Here is a 22,528-nt window from a genome sequence, read left to right as displayed (position 1 = left end):
CGATCCGGGCTGGGGGCGGCTGGCAGCCGCAGAGCACAGGGGCAGGCGGAGAGGCCCAGAGCCTGCGATCCGGGCTGGGGGCGGCTGGCAGCCACAGAGCACGGGGGCAGGCGGAGAGGCCCAGAGCCTGCGATCCGGGCTGGGGGCGGCTGGCAGCCGCAGAGCACGGGGGCAGGCGGAGAGGCCCAGAGCCTGCGATCCGGGCTGGGGGCGGCTGGCAGCCGCAGAGCACGGGGGCAGGCGGAGAGGCCCAGAGCCTGCGATCCGGGCTGGGGGCGGCTGGCAGCCGCAGAGCACGGGGGCAGGCGGAGAGGCCCAGAGCCTGCGATCCGGGCTGGGGGTGGCTGGCAGCCGCAGAGCACAGGGGCAGGCGGAGAGGCCAGAGCCTGCGATCCGGGCTGGGGGCGGCTGGCAGCCGCAGAGCACGGGGGACGTGACAGGCTCAGCCCGAGTAGCAGCTGGGCCGACGCGCTCGCTCACCAGTGCTCGCGGCAGCATCTCCAGCCAGGGGGCTGGCTAGGGAAGCAGCCCTCGGGTCAGGGGTCCTGGACAGGCCAGTGCAGGGAGGGGGTGTCTGGGCTGCAGCAGGGGTGACATGGGGCCTGCCCCCCTGTGCCCCTGGAAAAAGAACGGGAGGTGCCCGCCCGGCCCATCCATCAGCGTGGGACGCAGGTAGGGGGCATGCCAGGCCCCACCTGTGCTGGGGGAGCCCCTGCGATGACACTGCCAAGGGGGCGCAGATCCATGGCAGAACCCAGGTGGGCGCTGGCTCAAGCGGGTCTGGTTCCCCTCCATCATCTCGAGGGCTGGGGTGGCAGGTTTGCCTGGAGCGAGCTCCCGGCTTCCCCTGGGGGGCCACCAGGTGCCGGCTGCATGATGGGGATAAAGTGCTGGAGGGGAGAGACAGAGGCTGGGATCTCACCTTGTGACACGCTCCCCCAGGAACCCAGGAGTCCTGGCTCCCAGTGCCCACCTCACTAACCACTAGCCCCTCTTCCAGGGCCAGGCAGAGAACCCAGAGTCCTGGTCCCCACCCCTCCCAACCCACTAGACCCCCCCCTCCCCTCCCCGAGTCTGGGAGAGAACCCAGGAGTCCTGATTCAGTTCTAGAGGGTTTGGCCCCAGGGCTCAGCCCCCACCCCCTCGAATGGGGAGGGGCCAGCGTTCTCAGCCCCATCCAGCCCCCCCGACTCACCATGGTTTCCTGGGCCTGCAGCAGCGTGGCCACGGGGTCCGGGCAGCAGCGGGGGGCAGGGGGCCGGCGGGCAGGGGGCCGGCCCGTGTAGAAGGCGCACTCGTCGTCCAGGCAGGCCTCCTGGAAGCGCTGGGGGGCGCCGAGCAGGTCCCCGAGCCGCTGCTTCACCAGGGCCATGTGGGCCGGGGGGGCAGCCCTGGCCCCTGCAGGAGAGAGTGAGCGTGAACCGCCGGGGGGCCTGGAGCCCAGCCCGTCCCCCCCGCGTCCGGCCAGCCACCGGGGCTGCAGCAATGAGACCCGAACGCCCTGGGGCTGGATCCGAGCCCGCGCCCCACTGGCCAGTGCCCATCAGCTCACTGGCCGGGTGCAAAGAGGCTGTGGGGCCCCCGTGGGGCACTCGGGGGGGGGCCATGTCCTACCTGCAGCGCCCCCGCTGGCGGTGGGGGCCCTCAGGGAGCGGATCAGGGGGTGGGAGCAGACGGGCCGCTGGGAGGAGAAGGTCAGTGTGGTGCCCGCAGCAGGGAAGGCAGCGGAGCTGGCCGGGGGCGTCGTCCCGCTGGCAGGGCCCAGCCCAGGCTCCTGGCATGAAGAGGGGGAGGGGAGTCGCTCCAGCCCGACACCAGCTGCTGGCAGGGGAGGGGGTGCCCGGGGGGGCCCAGGTGACGGGGCGCAGGCAGCCAGCAGGCTCTGGAGCTCTTCCAGGCTGGAGGAGCCGCCTGCCCCCTCCACCTCCTTCCGCAGGAGCCGGGTCAGAAACTCGATGCGCTGCTGGGGGAAGAGAGAGTCAGAAGAGGCCCCCCCCGGCCAGCCCCCCCTGCAGGACCCAAGGAGGCCAGCCCACCCATCACCACTCTGGCCTCTCAGCGCCTCCCCCCCCCGCCCCGCTACAGGAAGGAGCCAGGCCCCCCCTACCTGTGCCTTGCCGCTCCCCTCGCCGGGCGGGGCGAGCGCTTTCCTCACCGACGCTTCCACGGCTGCCTGGCTCTCCCCGTCCCCAAAGAGACGCACCACGATCTTCTCCTGCGGGGAGGCGCCGTCAGCGGCGTGGGACCAGCCCCAGCCCAGAACCCCCTCCCGGCTCGCAGGGCCCCACCTGGGCACGGAATCATCTTCCCCACAGACGCTGCAGGACAGTCCAGTTCCACCCCCACTCAGCACCCCCTCCCCATGCTCTCTGCCATGGGGGGGGGGTCCCGAATTCCGCTAGGATAGAGGATCCTGCGGGGGGGGTCATGCAGCCCCCATGACATCAGTCAGCCCCACTGCAGCCCCCTTCCCTCCCTCCCGGGCTGCTGTCCCAGAGTGGGACGGGCTCAGCTGGCCTTGGCCAAAGGAAGGGAATCCCCCCGTCTGGAAAAGGGCCCCGCTGGGTCTCCCAAGCCCCCAGCCCCAGGGCACTCACCCAGGGCAGGGCCGCCTCATCGGGGTCAGAGCTTCTGGGTTCCGGGGAGAGGCCCCCGGCCCACCTGGCTGGGCTCTAGAGATGGGAACATGGTGTCAGCAAAGGCCTGTGGGCAATGGGCCATAGCCACACACCCCCCCTCCCCCCACAGGAGCCAAGGCCTGGCAGAGCCCTGAGCCCCCCCCTCAGACCCTGAGCAGGGCAACTGCTCCCCCAACAGCCCAGGAGCAGGGCCCCTCCCCATCCAGGCACAGCACCCTGGGACCAAGAGGCTCCATCCCTGGTCCTGCCCCCCAACTCCCCATCGCCTTCCACCTGCAGTGCTCCCCGGGCCGGGTGCTTGTCCAGGGCCTGTGCGGTGCAGGGCGTGCCGGGGAAGACAGCCAGGCGGCGGGGGAAGCGGGTGGAGAAGCAGGTGCTGCGCTGCAAGGGGAGAAGGGTTGATGTGGGGGCTGGGTCCGACTGGGGCTACCCCCGGCCCCGCACCCCACACGGACTGGCCAGGGTCGTCTCGGGCTCCCCCGGCTGGAGAACCAGGTGCTGCAGTGAGTCCATCCGAGGACACGGACCCCAGGCAGAGCTGAACAGGGCCCAGCCTGACAGACAGAGGGGAGAGACTGAGTGTGGCACCGCTAAGGAGAGAACCCAGGAGTCCTGGCTCCCAGCCCCCACCCCGCTCTAGCCCACTAGACTCCTGCCCCCTCTCCCCAAGCTGGGGATAGAACCCAGGAGTCCTGGCTCCCAGCCCCCTCCTCTAACCCCTAGGCAGACCCCAGGGGCCCCACGTTCAGTGAGGGTGGGGACCAGCCGAGCAGAGGGCGAGGCTCTGACGGGAGCTGCCCCGCCCGACCCCTCCCTGAGGAGGTTCCCACCCCCTGCCCCGCCCGAGGGTACAAACCAGGGACTGGGGCTGCGTGACGGGCACCCTCCGGGCGGAGCCAAAGGGCGAATAGCGGCTGATCTCCCGGGTCCGGGGCGTGCCAGCCACCTGGGCTGCTTGGAGACCATCCGGGGCCTCCATACCTGGAGAGAAGGGGAGGCTGAGGGCAGGGAACCCTGGCACAGACCCCTCCCCCCCCCCGCCGCCTTGTGGCTCATGCGTAAGCAGCACAAACAGACCCTCCCTGCTCAGCTCCCCCCCAGGCTGGATCCCAGGAGCGGGGCAGGGCTCTGTACCTTTAAGTCCCAGTGTGGAGTAGCAGGAGATGCGGCCGAAGTCGCCCTTCGGGGGGACGCTGCCCTGAGGTCTCAGCAGCGAGGTCCTGCTGCCCTGAGGGGGGAGAGACGGCAGCCTCAGCCAGCCCCCTCTGCTCTGCAGGTGGCAAGGGCAGGGGTGCCAGTGCCAGGCAGACCCCAAAGCCCGGGCCAGGCTGTGCCTAACCCCAGCACTGCAGGCGCTGGCTGGGCCCAGGGACGGCTGGAGGGGCCAGCTGCCCTCCTGCCCCACCAGTGCCAGGCCCCCAGGTGAGGATCCCACCAAGCGCCAGGCAGAGGGAGTGCCCCCAGCACCAGGTGCCCCAGGGGGATCCAGACGGGAGACATGAGCCCAGCGAGGAGCACGCCACAAGGCCAGGCTTCGGGACCCCGGCACAGCTCACCGTGGTGCTCCCCTGAGAGGAGGGTGGGACGCCCCGCAGCCCCTTCACTGGCACCCTGCGAGCCAGGCTGAGCTTCCCCGTGGGCCCCAGGGCAGCATGCCTCAGCCCCATGTTGGAGAGGACGCTGGCCAGGGCATCCGGGTCCGGCACGAACTCCTCTGCAGGGAGGGGGGAGAGGAGATGGTCAGCAACTGATGTGGTAGGAGTCCAGTTCGGTTACATTTCCAATGGCTAATGTCAAGGGGTTTCAGCGTTTTCCCCGATTTCCAGGGATTTAGCTGTTCAGAGCTGCAGGGTCAGATCACGGGGACGGGGGAATCAGACAATAGCGGAGCGGAATTCCTTGGTGTCTGTAGATGCTGAGATTCAAAACGTTTATAAGGCTGAACACACAAATATGGACATCACGTGCCCAGGCCCGCGAAGGGAGGGCCGGACGGCGGCTCCGGCTGTGCCTGGCCTGGCCACCAATTCCAGTGAAATCCGCATCCTGACACTGAGGGGAACCGATCGAACCCTCCAGGCCTGGTCAGCAGCCACGGGGGACGGGGGGCGCAGGATAAAGTCCCAACACTGCATCAATCATAAGGCAAGATGGGACTTGGGCTGGGGAGCCAGGACACCTGGGTTCTCTCCCTGGCTCTGGGAGGGGCATGGGGGCTAGTGGGTTAGAGCAGGGGGGGCTGGGAGCCAGGACACCTGGGTTCTCTCCCTGGCTATGGGAGGGGGGCTAGTGGGTTAGAGCACGGGGGGGCTGGGAGCCAGGACACCTGGGTTCTCTCCCTGGCTCTGGGAGGGGCATAGGGGCTAGTGGGTTAGAGCAGGGGGTGCTGGGAGCCAGGACACCTGGGTTCTCTCCCTGGCTCTGGGAGGGGCGTGGGGGCTAGTGGGTTAGAGCAGGGGGGCTGGGAAGCCAGGACACCTGGGTTCTCTCCCAGCTCTGGGAGGGGCGTGGGGGCTAGTGGGTTGGGGGGGCTGAGAACCCAGGTGTCCTGACTCCATTCCAGGCAAACAGGACATGGCCTCTCACCTGTCTGTGACGCTCCCATGGGATCCCTCCTCAAGGGTGAGCCGCTGCTGAAGCAGAGAAAACAGGCGCTGCTCATTCCCCAGCCCTGCCGGCTAGGGCAGCGTGGGGCACTTTGCCACCCGAGTCCCAGGCTCCCCTGCCCTTGGGCTCTGAATCCCCCGGCTCAGGATCCCGGCAGGGGGCTGGGGTCTGTGTGCAGCAAGTTGGCCGGGGGTCGGCACACACCAGGGCCCTGCTACCTACCCCATTGTAACCTGGCTCCAGAGGGGGCCCGGGCCGGCTGCGGCTGCCCCTTGGGAACGGCAGGTACATGCTGGGAACCCCCCAGCTGATCACGGAGCCATGAGAGCTGCGATGGGCGGTTAATGGCATGTCCCTCCCCCCACCCATTCATGGCACGCGCCCTGTCACCTGTGGGTTGCACTCTGCCCCCCAGTCGCTTTGCCATCGCTCGAGGACCCCGGCCTGCCGTTGCTGGACTGGTCCCTGGTTCCGCCAGCTTCCTGGCTCCCGGCTGGTTCGCTCTGCGTTGCCGTGGCAATGGGATGCGGGTGCCCCCGACATGCCTCCTTTGCCCCTGCGCCAAGTCTCTGCAGAGTGAGGTGCCCCTGGCGCCGAGAGAAACCTGGTTCAAGGGGGCCTGGCCAGGCACATGGTACCCACAGCGCCCTGCCCCATCTGCATCGGCGCCACCCTGGAGACGGGCACCCCAGCGCCTGCGGAATGTATCCAGCCCCACGGTGACCCACCCCGAGGGGCTGTGGGAGCAGTGGGCACCAGCCACGGGGGTATAGCAGTGGGCAGCTGGCCCAGGCCACGCGTGGACTAGGGTGGGTTCTGGAGCAGAGGAACCCAGTGCCGTGGGTGCGCAGGGAACCAGGCTAATACGAGGGGTCCCCTGGACCTCCCCCCCACATCCCACACGAGGCCCTTCCCTGCTGTCGGCCCCCAAGTGGCTCCTAAAGCACTGGAGGTAGACAGCCTCCGCCAGCACCCGCCCCGTTGCAGAGATGGGCACTGCCAGCCAGAGCAGGGACCAGTGCAGCCCCTCCAAACCCTGCAGGTGCCCCAGTGCCCCGCGATGGCATCGCCAGCCCCGCAGAGAGGAGGGTGGGAGCCAGCACTCACCGTGGGCTGGGCACGGGACCCCAGGTCCCTCAGCGTCGCCGACAGGGCCTGGATCTGCTGAGATTTAAGGAGCAGGCCACGGTGCTGAGCAGGATCCTGGGTGGCTCGACGAGCTGCATCTGGGGGCCAGAGCAGAGAGGGCAGGAGTCAGGCGGTGCCCCGGGGGGCGGTGCCCCGGGGGGCAGAGCTGAGAGCGGGCCCCGGGAGCAATCAACACTGTATTAACGACACCAAAGGGCTGCCGGGCTCCCTTCCCTGCAGCAAGGGGTCACCTCCCCCATTGCTCCATCCACCCTACCCAGGCCCATCCGGGCCCCCAGCTGCAGGGGCCAGGGGGCTGTACCTTGAGGCACCAGCCGGGAGAAGCAGGAGGTGCGGGCTGGATCCGGGCACAAGGCAGGGGTCCCCGAGGCCACATACAGGGAGCCATGCACAGTCTGGAGGAAAGAGAAGCAGCCGGGGAGGCCAGTTAGGAAAGCGGGTCCCAGACCCGCCCCTTAGCAAAGCCCTGGTGCAAGGGGGCCGCGAGCTCCCCACGGTCAGGAGAAAAGCAGAGAAATCAGAACTTCCAAGACATCAAAGCAATTTACAGACAAAGGAGCTCAGACCTCAGCCCACCATAAAAAGGCATCAGCTCCATCTTACACATGGAGAAACTGAGGCAACGTAGCCAGTTGGGAATAGAAGCCAGGACTCCCACTCTCCTCCCAGAGCTGGGGTCGAACCAGGAGTCCTGGCACCAAGCCACCCCACCTGCTCTGAAGGGTGCTTACAGGGAGGACACAACACTGTCCCTTGAAAAGATGAGTCCCCTCCCCGCACAGCCCATGGCCTCGCTGAGTGCCGTCACAGCCCATCTCAGGGCCCCGGCTCAGCCTGGAGCTCCCAGCGAGCCTGGTGGATCCACAACAGGGCGGGCAAGCCGGCCATCAGCGCCAGCAGGGAGCTGGTTCCACAGCGGGGCCTCGGAGGCCAGGACTTACCCGTGCGCGTCCGCTGGCATGGAGCGAGTTTCCCCTGCTCCCCCGCAGAGGGACCCGGCGGGCCAGGCTGGGTTTCCTGGCCACACCCAGCGTGCTGTTTGCCAGCCCCACGTTGGAGAGGATGCTGGCCAAAGCCACCGGGTCAGCCACAAACTCCACTTCTGCAAGAGACACCACGGTGGTCAAGGGGCCGAAATGGAACCACTAAGCCACAGGTAGCTTGGCCTCTCCCCCACATCCCATGATCTTAGCCGGCCTTTCAACCTGAAGGACCCCAAAATGCTTTACAAGATCATCCTGCACTGAAATGCGGCCACCCCTGGGGCAGAGTGCTGCTGCCAGTTCACAGCGCAAAGCAACACTGCAGCACTAGACACCAAGGAACCCCAAAGGCAGCCGACATTGCCAGGGCAATGAATGCAATTGCCGGAGCTGGAGCTGGGCCAGGAGATGTGTCCCAACGCCCAGTGAAGTGCCAGGGTTCTGGCTGGGCATTTGGGAAATGTGCCGCGGCACCTGGCAGAGGTAGCCAGTCCCTAGGCTTCACCACTCATCTGAAAGGTGGTACTCCACCTGCACAGCGCCCCCCGGCGCTCAGCACCCCCCTGCCCTGTTCCTCCAGCCGAGCACCCCAGCCCACGCTGGGGGCCCAGGCCAGCACTGACTCAGCGCAAAGAGCACCAATTACAAGCTGCCAGGACAGTTCCCTGCAGCTCCCAGAGTTGTCTCCCCAGGTCTCCCATCCACCCCTCGCCCAGGCTCAATCCTGCTTAGCTTGTGAGGCCTGAGAGCATCACAGCAGGAGACGGTGCATCAGGAAATGAGCCTGGCGCCCCCTGCTGGCAGAGGCTGGGACTGCACCAGCCCTGGTACCTTTGCCACTGGGGACGCGGCTGCCTGGCACGTTCTTCTGTGCTGCTCTCCCCAGCTGTATCTCCTCCAGGGGGCCTCTGGGCTGGCTTCTGCTCAGCGGATTGGGGGATCCCGCCGGCGGCTCCGGGGCTGCAGCCATATCAGCGCAGGGCACAACGTGGAACTTGTCCCCCTTGCAGGTCAGGTTAAAGGGACAGGTCTGCGTACAGGGCTTCTTACCGGCAGCCTTCCCCTGGGCAGGGCAGAAGGACAGTCACCGAGCAGTGAGGGGCAGCACCTGGGGGGGTGACGGTGGCATGCAGAGGACGAAGGCTGCACACCCCACAAACACGGCAGCATAGACAGCGAGGCCCAGCCGAGTCGAGTGCCATGCACCCCTGATCCCCCCGGGTATGCCCCTACGTACCCAAGCAGCACCTCTCCTGTCTACACGGCTATTGAGTGTCAGACCCTGCTGACTCCCTGCTGCCAGAGCCTTTCGCTGCCAAGCGTCCCTATGCTGCAGCGACAAGCGTGGATGCAGTGTGCCCTTTCTCTGTGGTGTGGAGCAGGAGACGCATCCCCATTACTGGGGAAACTGAGGCACTCGGCAGGGAAGCAACTTGCCTGACATCACACAGCATCAGTCACAGAGATGGGAATGGAACCCCAGGGGCCTGACTCCCAGCCGCCGCCCTAATCACTACACCACACTCCCTGTCCCAAAGCCAGCTACAGAACCCAGGTCTGGCTCCCCTGCCCCTCGCTCTCACCCGCCACTTTCTCCTCACACCCCTTTTCTCATTTTAATAAGGATTTTGGTCACACCAGGGGCATTCCCCTCCAGCCTGTCCACAGCCCTGGAGCGACGAGGGGATAATCATCACTCAGAGCTGCAGCACAACCGATTTGGGCTACCTTGTGCCTTGGAACACAGCATCCCAGGGGAAGGGGGGCTTGGAACACCTGCTCTTCTCCCAGTGGATCACAGGCGTGGCAGCAGGACCCGGAGAGAGGGGGCATTGGCTAGAACATTGGACCAGCCAGGATCAGATGCACCAGAGTCGGATTGTCTGCTAACAAGCACCCCCGGGAGGAGTTTTAAGCTTTGATCAACGTGCTGGACAGTTAACGCTCTTCACGCTGCGCTCCCAGGGGCTTGGGGCACCAGAGTTTGCCCTGCCCCTGTTAAAAGGGGGCTGTGGATCAGCGGGCGCACACGGGCACCAGGATCCTGTTGCGGAAGAGAGCCGAGCGCACCAGCTCCCACCCCCAGGAGGGATAAACAGGGGTCTAGGCTTCACAGCTGCCAGCCTGGCACAGGCCCCTGCTCTGTGTCTCGGTCATGCCCCAGGTGTTTTTCCATGCAGCTCTCCCCCGGGCGCAGGGACCAGCCAACAAATGGTGCTTCAAGGCCCGTTTCCAAAGCTTCCCCCTCACCTTCTGGAACTGACTCTCCCAGGCCTGCTGCAGCTGCTGGAAGTCCGGGGGCAGGCGGCTTTTGGACAGGACAGGGATCTTGCTGCGGCTCCGCGTGTCTGACCCGTCGCAGGCAGACGGCTCATTCTCCTTTCCCAGCTGCGGGTGGCTCCCGGTCAGGGAGCAGCTCCCTTCCCCCTTGCCCTGAGGTGGGTGGGCCAAGGAAACCCATTCCGGACCCTTCCTGACCTGCGCCATTTTTGACAGCTGCACCAAGCAAAGTCACTGCCGCACCTTTCCTGGCATTTGCACCTGGAGGAAGAGAGGCTCCCAGGAGCTGAAGAGGGTCTAACTTGCAGGGTGTAACCACCTCCCAGTCCCCACCACACCAGAGGAGACCCACTGACAGGCTCAAGTCCGGCCCCCTGGCTAGACCTGAGCTGGCAGCACTAGCCCATGGGGAATTCCCTCCCAAGCCGGCTGGGGACTGGCTACAGGCCCAGAGCCCGTGTGGCTGGATCCAGGCCACTGCAGAGTTGGCCCCAGTTCACTAGCCCATTCAATGCACCCCTGGGCCAGCCAGGGAGCTGCACCGCTGGTGAAGGCTGAGTGCCAGCCACAGGTTCTCTGCCCCGTGCAGAATGCCACCAGCCCCAGCCCCACTGCTCTCAGGGAACCCCACCTCCCCCCCCCAGCAAACCCCTCCAGGGACTCAGTCAACCACTACAGCCCCCAGAAACCCCCCTCCCAGGCCCTCAGCTCAGGGATCCCCCACGGATGCTCTCCACCCCAAGGCATTCCCCATGTACACCCCATCCCCAGACACTCCCAGGGGGCCCACACTCTACTGGCCCTACCCCGGGACCCCCAGGCCAGGGACCCACACTCCCCGTGCCCCCCACCCCAGGGACGCCCCCCAGCCGGGGACCCCCAGGCCGGGGACCCCCACTCCCCGTACCTGACACCCCCCAGAGACCCCCGCAGCTGGGGACCCCACCCCATGTACATTTCATCCCCAAACACCCCCCATGCCAGGAAAGCCCCGCCCCCCCCCTGCCCCTACCCCGGGACCCCCAGGCCAGGGACCCCCACTCCCCGTACCTGACACCCCCCAGAGACCCCCGCAGCTGGGGACCCCACCCCATGTACATTTCATCCCCAAACACCCCCCATGCCAGGAAAGCCCCGCCCCCCCCTGCCCCTACCCCGGGACCCCCAGGCCAGGGACCCGCATTCCCCGTGCCCCCCACCCCAGGGTGTCCCCCCCGGGAGCCCAGCGCATGCTCCCCCCACCTGCTGCCGGTTGATTCGGTTGCGTCCGCTCAGCCCAGCCCAGCGTCCTAGGACCAGTCGGCAGCTCCCCGCCGGTTTGTAAAATACCAACGGCGCTGATTGGTCACCTTCCTCCCACCGGGGGCGGGGTCGAGCCTAGAGCGAGCCAATCGGGAGCAAGGGAGGCGGGGCGAGGACGACGGCAAAGCGTAGGGCGGAGCTGCGGTGACGGATTGGTCGGCGCTGTCCGCCTCCTCCACCTCCCACCTCCCGTTCCGGCCTATCAGGCGCGGGGGGGCGGGGCAAGGTCGCCCAGCGGAAGTCGAGGATCTCGCGAGATCTGAGCTGAAGGGAGCTGGGCGTCTAGACCATAGAGAAGGGCGTGGGTAGAGCGGCGTGAGGATGGCCTGCTGGGATAGGCTGGGTCCTCCGAGTGTTGTCATGGGCCCCAGCTCCAGGCCACGCCCCCAGGGCCACGTGGGGCCAGGCCCCGGCTCCAGGCCACACCAGAGGGTCACAGGGGTCAGGGCCTGGCCCTGGGCCACGCCACAGCCACGCCCCATGGGTCTCACTGGCTGGGGGCACCCGCAGGTGCTCATCCTGCTGTGAGGCCTTCCCGAGACTAGCGCCACCAGCTCAGGCGCAGCATGGTGCCCTGGTGCCAGGTCATTCCGTGGTGGGAGGCTTTGCCCACCAGCCCAGCTTCACAAAGCCACGAGGCCACCCCCACAGCACTGCCGTGCCCACAGCTCCCCCCCCGTGCGCCTGGCTCACGCCGCACGTCGCGGTCACAGCTCCCCCCCCGTGCGCCTGGCTCACGCCGCACGACACGGTCACAGCTTCCCCCCCGTGCGCCTGGCTCACGCCGCACGACACGGGCACAGCTCCCCCCCCGTGCGCCTGGCTCACGCCGCACCACACGGTCACAGCTCCCCCCCCCCCGTGCGCCTGGCTCACGCCGCACGACACGGTCACAGCTCCCCCCCCGTGCGCCTGGCTCACGCCGCACGACACGGGCCCAGCTCCCCCCCCGTGCGCCTGGCTCACGCCGCACGACCCGGTCACAGCTCCCCCCCCGTGCGCCTGGCTCACGCCGCACGACACGGGCACAGCTCCCCCCCCGTGCGCCTGGCTCACGCCGCACGACACGGGCACAGCTCCCCCCCCGTGCGCCTGGCTCACGCGGCCCTCCCCGGTCTCAGCTTCCCCCCCCCCCCCGTGCGCCTGGCTCACGCCGCACGACACGGTCACAGCTCCCCCCCCGTGCGCCTGGCTCACGCCGCACGACACGGTCACAGCTCACCCCCCCCCCCGTGCGCCTGGCTCACGCCGCACGACACGGTCACAGCTCCCCCCCCCCCCGTGCGCCTGGCTCACGCCGCACGACACGGTCACAGCTCCCCCCCCCGTGCGCCTGGCTCACGCCGCACGACACGGTCACAGCTCCCCCCCCGTGCGCCTGGCTCACGCCGCACGACGCGGGCACAGCTCCCCCCCCCCCGTGCGCCTGGCTCACGCCGCACGACGCGGGCACAGCCCCCCCCCCGTGCGCCTGGCTCGCGCCGCACGACGCGGTCACAGCTCACCCCCCCGTGCGCCTGGCTCGCGCCGCACGACGCGGGCACGGGTCCCCCCCCCCCGTGCGCCTGGCTCACGCCGCACGACGCGGGCTCAGCTCCCCCCCCCCCGTGCGCCTGGCTCACGCCGCACGACGCGGGCACAGCTCCCCCCCCCCCGTGCGCCTGGCTCACGCCGCACGACGCGGGCACAGCTCCCCCGCCCCCCGTGCGCCTGGCTCACGCCGCACGACGCGGGCACAGCTCCCCTCCCCCCCGTGCGCCTGGCTCACGCCGCACGACGCGGGCACAGCTCCCCTCCCCCCCGTGCGCCTGGCTCACGCCGCACGACGCGGGCACAGCTCCCCTCCCCCCCCGTGCGCCTGGCTCACGCCGCACGACGCGGTCACAGCTCCCCCCCCCGTGCGCCTGGCTCACGCCGCACGACGCGGTCACAGCTCCCCCCCCCGTGCGCCTGGCTCACGCTGCACGACGCGGTCACAGCTCCCCCCCCGTGCGCCTGGCTCACGCTGCACGACATGGTCACAGCTCACCCCCCGTGCGCCTGGCTCACGCTGCACGACATGGTCACAGCTCACCCCCCGTCCGCCTGGATTGCTACAGGCCATCCCCTGGTGGGGAGCCGGCCAGGGCCGAGAGCCACAGTGAAAGGGGTGAACAGGCCCTAGTGCTTATGGGGTCAATGCCTGTGGGGCCCTCCTCTGCATCCAGCCTCGGGCCAGCCCCATAGCAGACAGCATGGGCAAGCTCCCCATCACCCACCACCACCACCCCACATGCTGCCCTAAAGGAACTTTCTGTCAGGCACAGGCAGGGAGCTTGGCCTCCCCCCATGGCTGCCAGCACAGGATGTCTGCTAGGTCCAAGTGGGGTGAGGTTATTTTGCAAGGGCACCACTTGCCCTCTAGGGCTAAGAGCTGCCAGCTCACCTCCGACGGGCCCCTTAGCAGGCACTGCCTGAAGGGGTCAAAGTTGAGGCCTCTCCCCCCTTTTCCCCTCCCCTGGGGGGTGGAGATACCAGACACTGGGACAAGGAGACACAGACTAGAAGCAGACACAAGCGATTCCTCACTATGATCTTTAGTGGCCAGTAAAGCAAGACGGGGCACGTTCAACACCACGCTCGAGCGCTGGGCAACAGTCGTCGTTTAGGCAGATCAGGGAGCACCAAAGCAACGAGCCTGCAGCTACCCAGAGCCTCCAGTGTGTCTCATTCCAGCAGGGTGAGGGGTCCCTACCCCAGCCCCCTCGTTAACAAAGGCAGGGCTGGGACAAGGGAGGTAGATCTGAGAGTCAGGCACAGCATGTGCAGCCAGGTGGCCAGAGCACAGACGTGAGGAGGGCAGTGGGGTAAAGCATTTGGGGACAGCGTAGTCAGCCGCAGTCAGGCTCAGGGAATACGCTTCGGGACTCACTCCTAGGAGCAGAATCGGAAAAGCACCGTAGGGCTTGGTCAGCAGCAGGTATTGGGCTCAGGAATTGCTACTGAGCTGGGATAGCAGCACATTTTGGCAGCAGGAAACATCGTTCCATGCATCTGTTCAAGTATTGGAGCCAGCCAGGGGTGGCTCCAGGCACCAGCACGCCAAGCGCGTGCCTGGGGCGGCAAGCCACGGGGGGCGCTCTGCCGGTCGCTGCGAGGGTGGCAGGCAGGCTGCCTTCGGCGGCGTGCCTGCGGAGGGTCCGCTGGTCCCACGGCTTCGGTGGACCTCCCGCAGGCAAGCCGCCGAAGGCAGCCTGCCTGCCGTGCTTGGGCGGCAAAAGGCCTAGAGCCGCCCCTGGAGCCAGTGCTGAAAATGGCGAGAAGAAACTCTCCCATGTCAGGGCAGGAGAACTAAAAAAACGTGTCTGAAATCAAAGAGAGGCACCAGTGCTACCAGGCAGGCAGGGATCCGTATGAAAATGAGAACTGAGCCTCAGTGCCCCAGCAGGGCTCCTTAGGGAAGGATTCACCATCAGGGACTGCACTGGACAGTCACTATTGCCAGTTGCAGGGTTGCGGCCAGGATGGGCCCTGGATACCAGAGACAAGGTGGAGGAGCTAATCTCTTTTCTTGGACCAACTGCTCGTCTCTTCCACCCACAGAAGTTGGTCCCATAACAGGCATTAGCTCACCCCCCTTGTCTCACTCAGCACTGTTGTGCAGCACCTGACACACTTATCCCTTTCAGGGCTGGGATTTGGGATCAAAGCAGAAATCAGCGTCAGGAGCAGGCAGCAGGACCGGGTGTTAAAAATGGTGAGAACCTTAGGAAAGGGATCACTCCCAGCTACTACTCAGCAGCACGAATGAGAATCGAGACGGAGATTCAGCAGCATTGGAAAGAGACAGTAGCGGGACTAGGAACTGCCTCAGCATCAGCCATTTGTACTGGGATTTTACCGGGGGAGCAGGAATCCGGGTTGAGCGCACTCGGGCTAGAAATCCAACAGTGGTCAGTAGTCGCAGCCATTGGTGTCTGTACTAAAATGCACCTTCTGGCCTGATCAGTGTCAGAAATTGGGGGCCTGGCCCCACCCCGTACTGGGAACAGACACCGTGTCAGACCGTGGTATCAGACATTGGTCTCACACTCAGAAACAGGAGTCTCTGGTACAGCACTGAGCCTAGTACTCTCATCAGGAACCATGTCAGCCCTGAGAACAGCTGGTGGGAGGTAGCATCCCTCCGGAGTTCAGGATTGATCTCAGACCCAGGACAGCTCCTCTCTGGAATCAGCTTCAGCATCAGATTCCTCTTTGGTACCAAACTCGGTCAGGGGCTCTGACTTGGGAGTGGGAATCATGGTGGGATTGAGCAGCGGGACCGGATCTGGTGACTGGGCTCAGGGTTTGTGTGGGCAGAACATGGGCAGCGGCTGGAGCGGGAGCCAGGATGCTGCTTTGCCAGCTCAGTACATGTAGTCTGGGAAGGTCACTCCCCCCTGCCCCCCAAGGCAGAGCTGGGGCTGAGGCGGGGCAGGAAAAGCAGCCAGGTCAGATCCAAGGGATAGGACAGGGGAGGGCCAGAGGAAATGGCCTGTGGTGAGAGGGGCAAAGGGATGGGGGAGCAGGAGGCAGGCCCCCCTCACTCCTTTCCCGGTGGGAGCTGCTGCCCTGGGCTGTGAGCGGGAACGGCTGAGCTCCCCCCTCCGGGAGCACGAGGGTGGGCGGGCTGGGAGGGCTGGGCAGGGCGGCAGAGGTATCAGTAGTACTAAGGCCAGTGTGGCTAGGAGCAGGTGGGGGGCTGCAGCAGGGGTCTCGCAGTTTCACGCCATCGCCTGGGTCCAGGGCAGAGGCCTGGCGCCGGGATCACTTGTCCAGCTCACTTCTCTGCTCCTTCCTCGACTCAGTCACCACCTGCCAAGTGGAGGGTGGAACCGAGACCGCAGGATTAGTCCCCTGAGCCCCAGTGCCTGGCTACGCCCCCTGCCACTGAGGATCCTTCCGACAGGCCCCAGAGCCCCCTGCCCCAGCGTTATCCCCAGCACAGAGAGGGGAATCACTTAGCCCAAGAGAGGCAGAGCTAGGAACAGAACCCAGAAGTCCTGGGGCTCCCTGCTCTAGCCACTACACCATGCTCCCCAATAGCTTTGTACAGAACCCAGGCGTCCTGGGTCCCTCCCCTGCTCCAACCACTAGCTCACTCCACCCTCAGATGGCCATAGAACCCAGGAGTCCTGCCTCCCTGCTCTAACCGCTGGACACTGCTACTTCTCCTTGCATGTGCCTGTATCGCTGGGATTTGAATGACAGCTGAACCCCCAGGGAGCCTCTTCACAGGCCTGGGCATGGCCTGACCTCCTCCCCCCACACCCCGATATCCTCTGCTTGGCACATTGCACCCTGGCAGCTCCCCGCCCCGACGGGGGGAGACTCACCTCTCCATTCCGGGTCTCAATGGTTTTGATCAGAACCATTTTCCTGGTGTGGCTCTCCATGGTCTGCTCCGGCTCAGGCACTGGGCAGGGGGTGCAGGGAGGCCATGAGAGGGGAAGGGGCTGCAGCCACTGGACACCCCCCCCCCCCCACACACACACTCCCCAGGGTGAGGCCTCCAAGCCCTGGGCTGGGTGTGCACCAGGACTGGGGAAGATCCCCCAACGGGCAGGTGCTGCCCCTAACGACACCGCTCAGCGACAGCAGAGTTCTTGGCCAGGCTCCCAGCGAGAGCGGCTGGACGCGGCTGACCCCGCGTGATTGGCAGAGGCCAGCGACACCCCAGGGAGCCCCGAAAAACCTGGCCGGGGAGGGGCGGAGACTCCTGGGAGAGGCAGGGCCAGAGACACCCCCCCGGCCGGGGCCGCACACTCACCCGATGTTTTCATGCTGAGGGAGGCCAGCGAGTGGATGGGGATCGTGATCCTGGGGGAGGGTCAAACAGCACAATGAGTGACAGAGGCCCCCCCCCATGGCGCTTGCCAGCCGGGCTCCCCGCTGCCGCACCCACCTGTTCTCCTCGCCCTCCAGCAGCTTGCGGTAGGTGGCGATCTCGATGTCCAGCGCCATCTTGACGTTGAGCAGGTCCTGGTACTCACGCAGGTGCCGCGCCATCTCCTCCTTCAGGTGCTGGATCTCCTGCTCCAGCCGCCCCACCGCGTCCTGGTAGCTGCCGACCTCCACCCCGTACTGGTCCTCCAGCTGCCGCATCTGGCGCAGCAGCGCCTCATTCTGGCCACGGGGGGGAAGGCAGGCGTCAGACTCCTGGGTCCAAGGGGGCCCGGTCTCTCCCCGCCCCCCCTACACCCCATCCCGGGGGAGCTGTGCTGCAGAAAGCTGCAGGGCTGTGATTCAGGCACGGGGAATATAACCAGTTGCTGCAGAGAGCTTCACTGGGGGGGCGCTCTTCCCTCAGCAGTGCTAGGGGCGCTGGGGTCCCCCCACCCCGCTGAACAGTACTCACGGTTCCCTTCAGCCCGTCCACCTCGCAGGTCAGGCTCTGGATCTGCCTCCGGGACTCGTTCATCTCCTGCTTGGCCTGGCGCAGCGCCTCGTGGTTCCGGTTGGCCGCGTCCGACAGGTCAGCAAACTGGGAGGGGGAGAGAGCGTCGGGGAGGGGGTCTTAGGACCCCCCAAATGCTACCTCAGCAAGGTGCAGGGGGAGCTCCCTGCAGGTGAGGTTGTTCCCTCCCCCCCAGCAGGAGCAGCCGTGCCCCATGTGCCCACCCCCGGCTCCCCATGCTGGCGCTGGCAGCGCAGAGAGCGTGTCGGGCACCTCCGCCCCAGGGCCACAACTGGCGCCAGTACCTTGGACTTGTACCACTCCTCGGACTCCTGCAGGTTCTTCACCGCGATGCTCTCGTACTGGGTGCGGATGTCACGCAGCGCGGCCGTCAGGTCCGGCTTGACCGTCTCCATCTCCACCTGCACCTGCTGGCTTTGAACGCTCACCTGCAGGTCACGCAGCTCCTGCACACGCCAGCCACACGCGCAGACACGCCAGCCACACGCGCAGACACGCCAGCCACACGCGCGGGGACAAGAGAGACCATGAGACGCCCTGAAATCTGCCTCATGTGGGGCCCCAGCTGCACCCAGAAGTTGAATTGTGAGCCTAGTACTGGGGTCTCCGGTCTGTGCCCCGCTCTTCCCCCAAGTGCGCTGCAGCCTGGTGCAGGGTGGGGCTGCACTGCAGCTGCAGTTCTGCTCTTCACCACGAGATGGCGGAAAGGTCCCTGGGCTCTCCGGGCTGGCTACTGCTGAGTCCCGTTCCAAACCCCGCCCCCCCCCCCCAGCTGGGGTCTCCCTGGGCCAGCGTGGGAGGGGAGTGGGGTGCAGCTGTCAGGGCCCCACATCAATGTGCCACCTGAGCCACTGCTGCCCTTTCCTTCCCCCACAGGACCAAGCCACCCCCGAATCCCCTCGCACCCCCCACACCCCTCCTGTCCCTCCCCTTGGCCCCCCCTCCCCCTACCTCCTCGTGCAGCTTCTTCAGGAACTCGATCTCGTCCATCAGCGACTCGATCTTGCGTTCCAGCTCCAGGCGGGAGAGGGTGGCGTCGTCCACGTCCTGCGGAGGGGGAGGCAGGGGGCTGAGTGCCAGGGCCAGGCCCGCGGTGGGGTAGGGGGCACGCAGAGGGCAGTCTGGCAGGCCGGTCCCTCTCCTTGCACGGCGGGCAGGGGGACACTGTGCCCGGGTTTTATATTCTGTGACGGTGCACGTGTGGGCACACACCCTGAAGGGCTGTTTGTGCACGTCTGTCTGTATGCAAGTGCCTGCGTGACCACCCGTGGGCCATACGTGTCTCTCCGTACATGCCTGGGTGTACGCGCTGAGCATGTGGACCCCATCACAGGGATGATGTTCCTGGGTGCACGTGCCCACAGGTCTGCCCGACGGGACAGGGAGGAGCCCGGTCCCAGCCCCCCTCCCCACTCCTGTCCCAAGAGCAAGGCCAGAGCCGAGCTGGGGCCAGGTCTCCGCACTGCTGGGCTCTGGATCACACGCGGCCTGGACAGGGAGACGTCCGGCTCTCGGCTCCATGTGTCCCCCCCAGTGTGCGGTGTCCTTTAAATGACAACGAGAGCCCACTGATCCCAGGGCTTGTGCACCGGGGTGCAGTGCACCTGCAAGGACACGTTTGTACATGAGTGTGCAAAAGTGTATGTGATCACAGACATGCACAAGCACATGAACAAGAGTGCATGCAAGTATGTGTGTGTGAGTGTGCATACAAGAGGGGGGCAGGTGAACACGCTCCAGAGCCCCTCACCACCGCCCCCCCCCCAACACACACCTTCCGGAACAGCACCAGGTTGTTCTCTGCATCCTCACGCCTGTGTATCTCCTCCTCCAGCCTGGGGGGTGGGGGGGACACAGCAAGGGGGTCAGAGGCAGGCAGGAATGACACACCCACACGCAGCTCCCTCCAGCCCCTGCCATGCCCACCCCCTCATGCCAGCTCCCCCCAGCACCCGCCCATGCACACACTGGGCACGCTCCCTGAACACCCCACGAGCCTCCCCCCCCCCCACGTCCTCCCCTGCCCCTAACGCCGCCAGCGATCAGAGGGGCCTCTCTGCCCCCACTACTTCCTGGGATGGCCGAATTCAGTCTCTGAACGGAGCTGGGGGAGCAGGACTCCGCACTGGTCCACCCCCCCACACCCAAACCAGGGGTACGGGCCCGCCCTGGGGTGTACTGGAGCAGGGTGGGGCAGTGCCGGGGAGGGAATCCTGCACTGTGAACAGCCCCCCACATCCTCTCCCCTGGAGGATAAAGACACCCCCCATCACGGGGGGGCTGGGGATTTCCCAGCTGCAGAGGGGGGCACTCGGCATTCTGGAGCAGCAGCTGTGAACCCCCAACCCCAGCTTCTCCCGCAGGGGGCCAGCAGCCCCGCCTTGCAGTCATCTGCGGGGACCATACGGGTCAGGGGGACACCACACCCTGCAGCATCCCCCCCATGGGCCCAGAGGGGCAGCAGGGCCCCTCACTCCCTCCACCCCCACCCATGCTGCTGTAGTTCAGCGCCCCACCCCTGCCGACTCCACCCTGTGCTGGGGCTTGGCGGGACGCTGCTCTGGGGGTGCTCAGACTGCAGACCTCCCCCCGCCCCAGGGGCTGCTGGGATATCCCTCCCACTCCAGGCCACAGGCCCCCACTATACGGGAGGCGGTCGGCCCCACCCAGGGGGGCTGGAACAATTTGTATAGTGGGGGGATGGGGGAGCTGAGAGCCATTGAACTGAACTGTGAAGCCATTTCAAGCCTGGGTCAGATCCCCCTATTTCCAGCACCTGTGGCCCCACCCATCACTGCCTCAGTTTCCCTCTAATCCTCCCACCCCCATGCCTCCCTTACCCCAACCCCTCCTACCCGCCCACCACCCTTCCCAATTTCCCTTCTCCCGCCCTGCTCAGCCCCCAAACCTCACCCTGCACCCCCCCCCCAGCCCGCTGGTCCTCGGGCTCTGCCTGCTGGGGGGGGGGCAGAGTCTGCCCTGAACATCACTGGCTGCTGCCCCGCCCGGCCCCCATTCACGCTGTGCCCCACTCCCACCCACACCTACAGCCCCCCCCTGCAGCCCCTCTTCTCCCTCGCCATAAGCCACCCCCGGCGCCCCTCCTGTATAACTCACACCCCGTTCCCCCGTGCCCCACTCCCTGCTATACAGCCCCCATCCCCCCTGCACCCCTCCCCTATAAACCACACCCCATTCCCTCCCCCATCCCTCCAGCCCCTCCTCTCCTCCCATAACCCGCACCCCACTCCCCATCACCCGCTCCCGGGCCCCCTCCCCCACACCCCCTCCCCATACCCCACCGCCCCGTCCCCTGCGCCCCATCCGATAACCCGCACCCCCTCCTCGCTCCCCTGCGCCCCCTCCCCTTCCCCATAACCCGCTCCCTGCCCCACGCCCCGTCCCCATAACCCACCGCCCCGTCCCCTGCGCTCCGCCCCATAACCTGCACCCCCCTCCCCGCTCCCCTGCACCCCACCCCGTAACCCGCGCCCCATCCCTGCACGCCAGCCCCGCCCCCCGGCACCTCTGCTTGAGCGCGGCCAGGTCCTCGGCCAGGTTGTCCCGCTCCACCTGCGCGCGGTCGCGCTCCTGGCCCAGCAGCTCCACCTGGCGCCGCAGGTCCCGCAGCTCGTCCTGGCACAGGTCGGCGGCGCGCGCGGGCTCGCGGGCCTGCGCCTGGCCCAGCTGGGCGCGCAGCGCCGCGTTGTGCGTCTCCAGGGCGCGCACCTTCTCGATGAAGCTGGCGAAGCGGTCGTTGAGCTCCTGCAGCTCCGCCTTCTCGTTGCCGCGGGTGGCCAGGAACTCGCGGTTCAGCGCCTCGGCCAGCGCCCAGTCCAGCCGCTCGGCGCCCGGGGCCAGGCGGGCCGGTTGCGCGGCGCGCAGCGAGCCGCGCACCCACTGCGCGGGGCGCCCCGGGCCCGGCGAGCCCAGCAGGCGCGCGGCGGACAGGCGGGACGAGCCGGAGGCGGAGGAGTAGGAGTAGGAGCCCGGCGAGAGCAGCGGCGGCGGCCCGAAGGCGCGGCGGTACGAGGTGGCCCGGGCGCTCATGGCTGCGGCCCCGATCCGGACCCTGGCGCGGCCCCGCGGCTGGCGATGGAAGGAGCCGCCGGCTCCGGGCTGCCGCTTTATAGCGCCCCCACCCAGCCCTGGGGGGGGGCAGGCTCCGCCCCCCTCGGCCGCGGGCCAGAGCCCCGGGAGCCCAGCCGCCCCCCCGCCCCCGCCGTGCGCTGGAGGGGGGTCACCTATTGGATCCCGGGGTAGCGAAGGGGCAGTCCTGGGGCGCAGGGACCTGACAGGTGGGAATAGACCCGGGGTAGGGGGGCTGGCATCCCCCTCCCCCTCTAACCACTGCCCCAGGGACCTGCAAATAGAACCCAGGAGTCCTGGTACCCCCCTACCCCCTCCAACCACCACAACCCACCGACCTGCAAATAGAACCCAGGAGTCCTGGCACCCCCCTCCCCCCCTCCAACCACCACACCCCACCGACCTGCAAATAGAACCCAGGAGTCCTGGCACCCCCCCCCCCCCAACCACCACACCCCACCGACCTGCAAATAGAACCCAGGAGTCCTGGCACCCCCCCCAACCACCACACCCCACCGACCTGCAAATAGAACCCAGGAGTCCTGGCACCCCCCTCCCCCCACCACACCCCACTTCCCTCCCAGAGCTGGCGACAGAACCCAGGGCTCCTGGCACACACACCCCCATAGCCACTAGACCCCGCTCCCCTTCCAGAGCGGTGGGGAGGGTGGAGAACCCAGCCGTCCTGCCCCCCTCTCCCCAGCTGCAGCAGAGAGCAGCCTGGCTGGCAGGGTGTTGGCTCCCTCCCCTGGGGGCTGGCTCCGTGCCCGGGAACCGGGCTGGGGGGCTCAGGCTGGGTGACACACACAGGGCAGCACAACATGAATGGAGCCTGGGGAAGGAGGGGGGTGCTCTGGGGGGCTTTGGTGAATGGGACCCCCCCCCCGCAGGACTTCAGTGCTGCTACTGCCCCACCCAGCCCAGCCAGACACCTCCCCAGGGGCAGGGGCAGCTGGGTGGGTCCAGTCCCTCACGCGCGCACACGCTCCATGCACACGCCTCCCCCCACCTCCGCCATCTCCGTTTCTGAGCCCCCTGCA

General features: G+C 67.1%; 2 protein-coding genes across 6 annotated transcripts; both read right to left on the bottom strand.

Annotated features, from left to right (window-relative positions):
• Nucleotides 1-316: 316 nt before the first annotated feature.
• On the bottom strand, nucleotides 317-11,048 carry LOC123353936 (trophinin associated protein). Of its 5 annotated transcripts, none has more exons than XM_044995461.1 (17): nucleotides 10,901-11,048; nucleotides 9,629-9,919; nucleotides 8,210-8,441; nucleotides 7,337-7,497; nucleotides 6,697-6,790; nucleotides 6,354-6,472; nucleotides 5,637-5,833; nucleotides 5,226-5,272; nucleotides 4,196-4,353; nucleotides 3,774-3,867; nucleotides 3,496-3,620; nucleotides 2,913-3,020; nucleotides 2,598-2,672; nucleotides 2,108-2,215; nucleotides 1,615-1,963; nucleotides 1,196-1,398; nucleotides 317-890 (listed from the first exon to the last, which is right to left on the bottom strand). In XM_044995461.1, the coding sequence occupies exons 2-17, from the start codon at nucleotides 9,863-9,865 to the stop codon at nucleotides 795-797; spliced, it is 2,403 nt and encodes an 800-aa protein (XP_044851396.1). In that variant the 5' UTR covers nucleotides 9,866-9,919; nucleotides 10,901-11,048; the 3' UTR covers nucleotides 317-794. The 5 variants fall into 5 exon arrangements, with proteins under 5 accessions (XP_044851396.1, XP_044851399.1, XP_044851400.1 ...); XM_044995464.1 differs by having other exon boundaries at nucleotides 1,615-1,960; XM_044995465.1 differs by having other exon boundaries at nucleotides 5,226-5,269.
• Nucleotides 11,049-14,244: 3,196 nt separating this feature from the next.
• On the bottom strand, nucleotides 14,245-21,483 carry PRPH (peripherin). Its single transcript, XM_044995500.1, has 9 exons — nucleotides 20,926-21,483; nucleotides 19,174-19,234; nucleotides 18,351-18,446; nucleotides 17,684-17,845; nucleotides 17,340-17,465; nucleotides 16,887-17,107; nucleotides 16,752-16,801; nucleotides 16,318-16,397; nucleotides 14,245-15,796 (listed from the first exon to the last, which is right to left on the bottom strand). The coding sequence occupies exons 1-9, from the start codon at nucleotides 21,447-21,449 to the stop codon at nucleotides 15,749-15,751; spliced, it is 1,368 nt and encodes a 455-aa protein (XP_044851435.1). The 5' UTR covers nucleotides 21,450-21,483; the 3' UTR covers nucleotides 14,245-15,748.
• Nucleotides 21,484-22,528: the final 1,045 nt, after the last annotated feature.

The sequence above is a fragment of the Mauremys mutica genome, chromosome 20 (assembly GCF_020497125.1).
Source record: "Mauremys mutica isolate MM-2020 ecotype Southern chromosome 20, ASM2049712v1, whole genome shotgun sequence".
Lineage (NCBI taxonomy): Eukaryota > Metazoa > Chordata > Testudines > Geoemydidae > Mauremys > Mauremys mutica.
Note: the sequence above shows the minus strand (reverse complement) of the source record. Positions and strands in the feature narration are given on the sequence as shown.

Coding starts and splice junctions, on each gene's coding strand:
- PRPH (XM_044995500.1), bottom strand. CDS start 21,449: ATGAGCGCCCGGGCCACCTCGTACCGCCGCGCCTTCGGGCCGCCGCCG. Junction 17,108..17,339: donor TGGACGGGCTGAAGGGAACC/GTGAGTACTGTT, acceptor CCCCGTGGCCAG/AATGAGGCGCTGCTGCGCCA. Junction 15,797..16,317: donor TTGAGACCCGGAATGGAGAG/GTGAGTCTCCCC, acceptor TCCACTTGGCAG/GTGGTGACTGAGTCGAGGAA.
- LOC123353936 (XM_044995461.1), bottom strand. CDS start 9,865: ATGGCGCAGGTCAGGAAGGGTCCGGAATGGGTTTCCTTGGCCCACCCA. Junction 5,834..6,353: donor GGTCCCGTGCCCAGCCCACG/GTGAGTGCTGGC, acceptor TCTCGGCGCCAG/GGGCACCTCACTCTGCAGAG. Junction 4,354..5,225: donor CATGGGAGCGTCACAGACAG/GTGAGAGGCCAT, acceptor CCCTCCCTGCAG/AGGAGTTCGTGCCGGACCCG.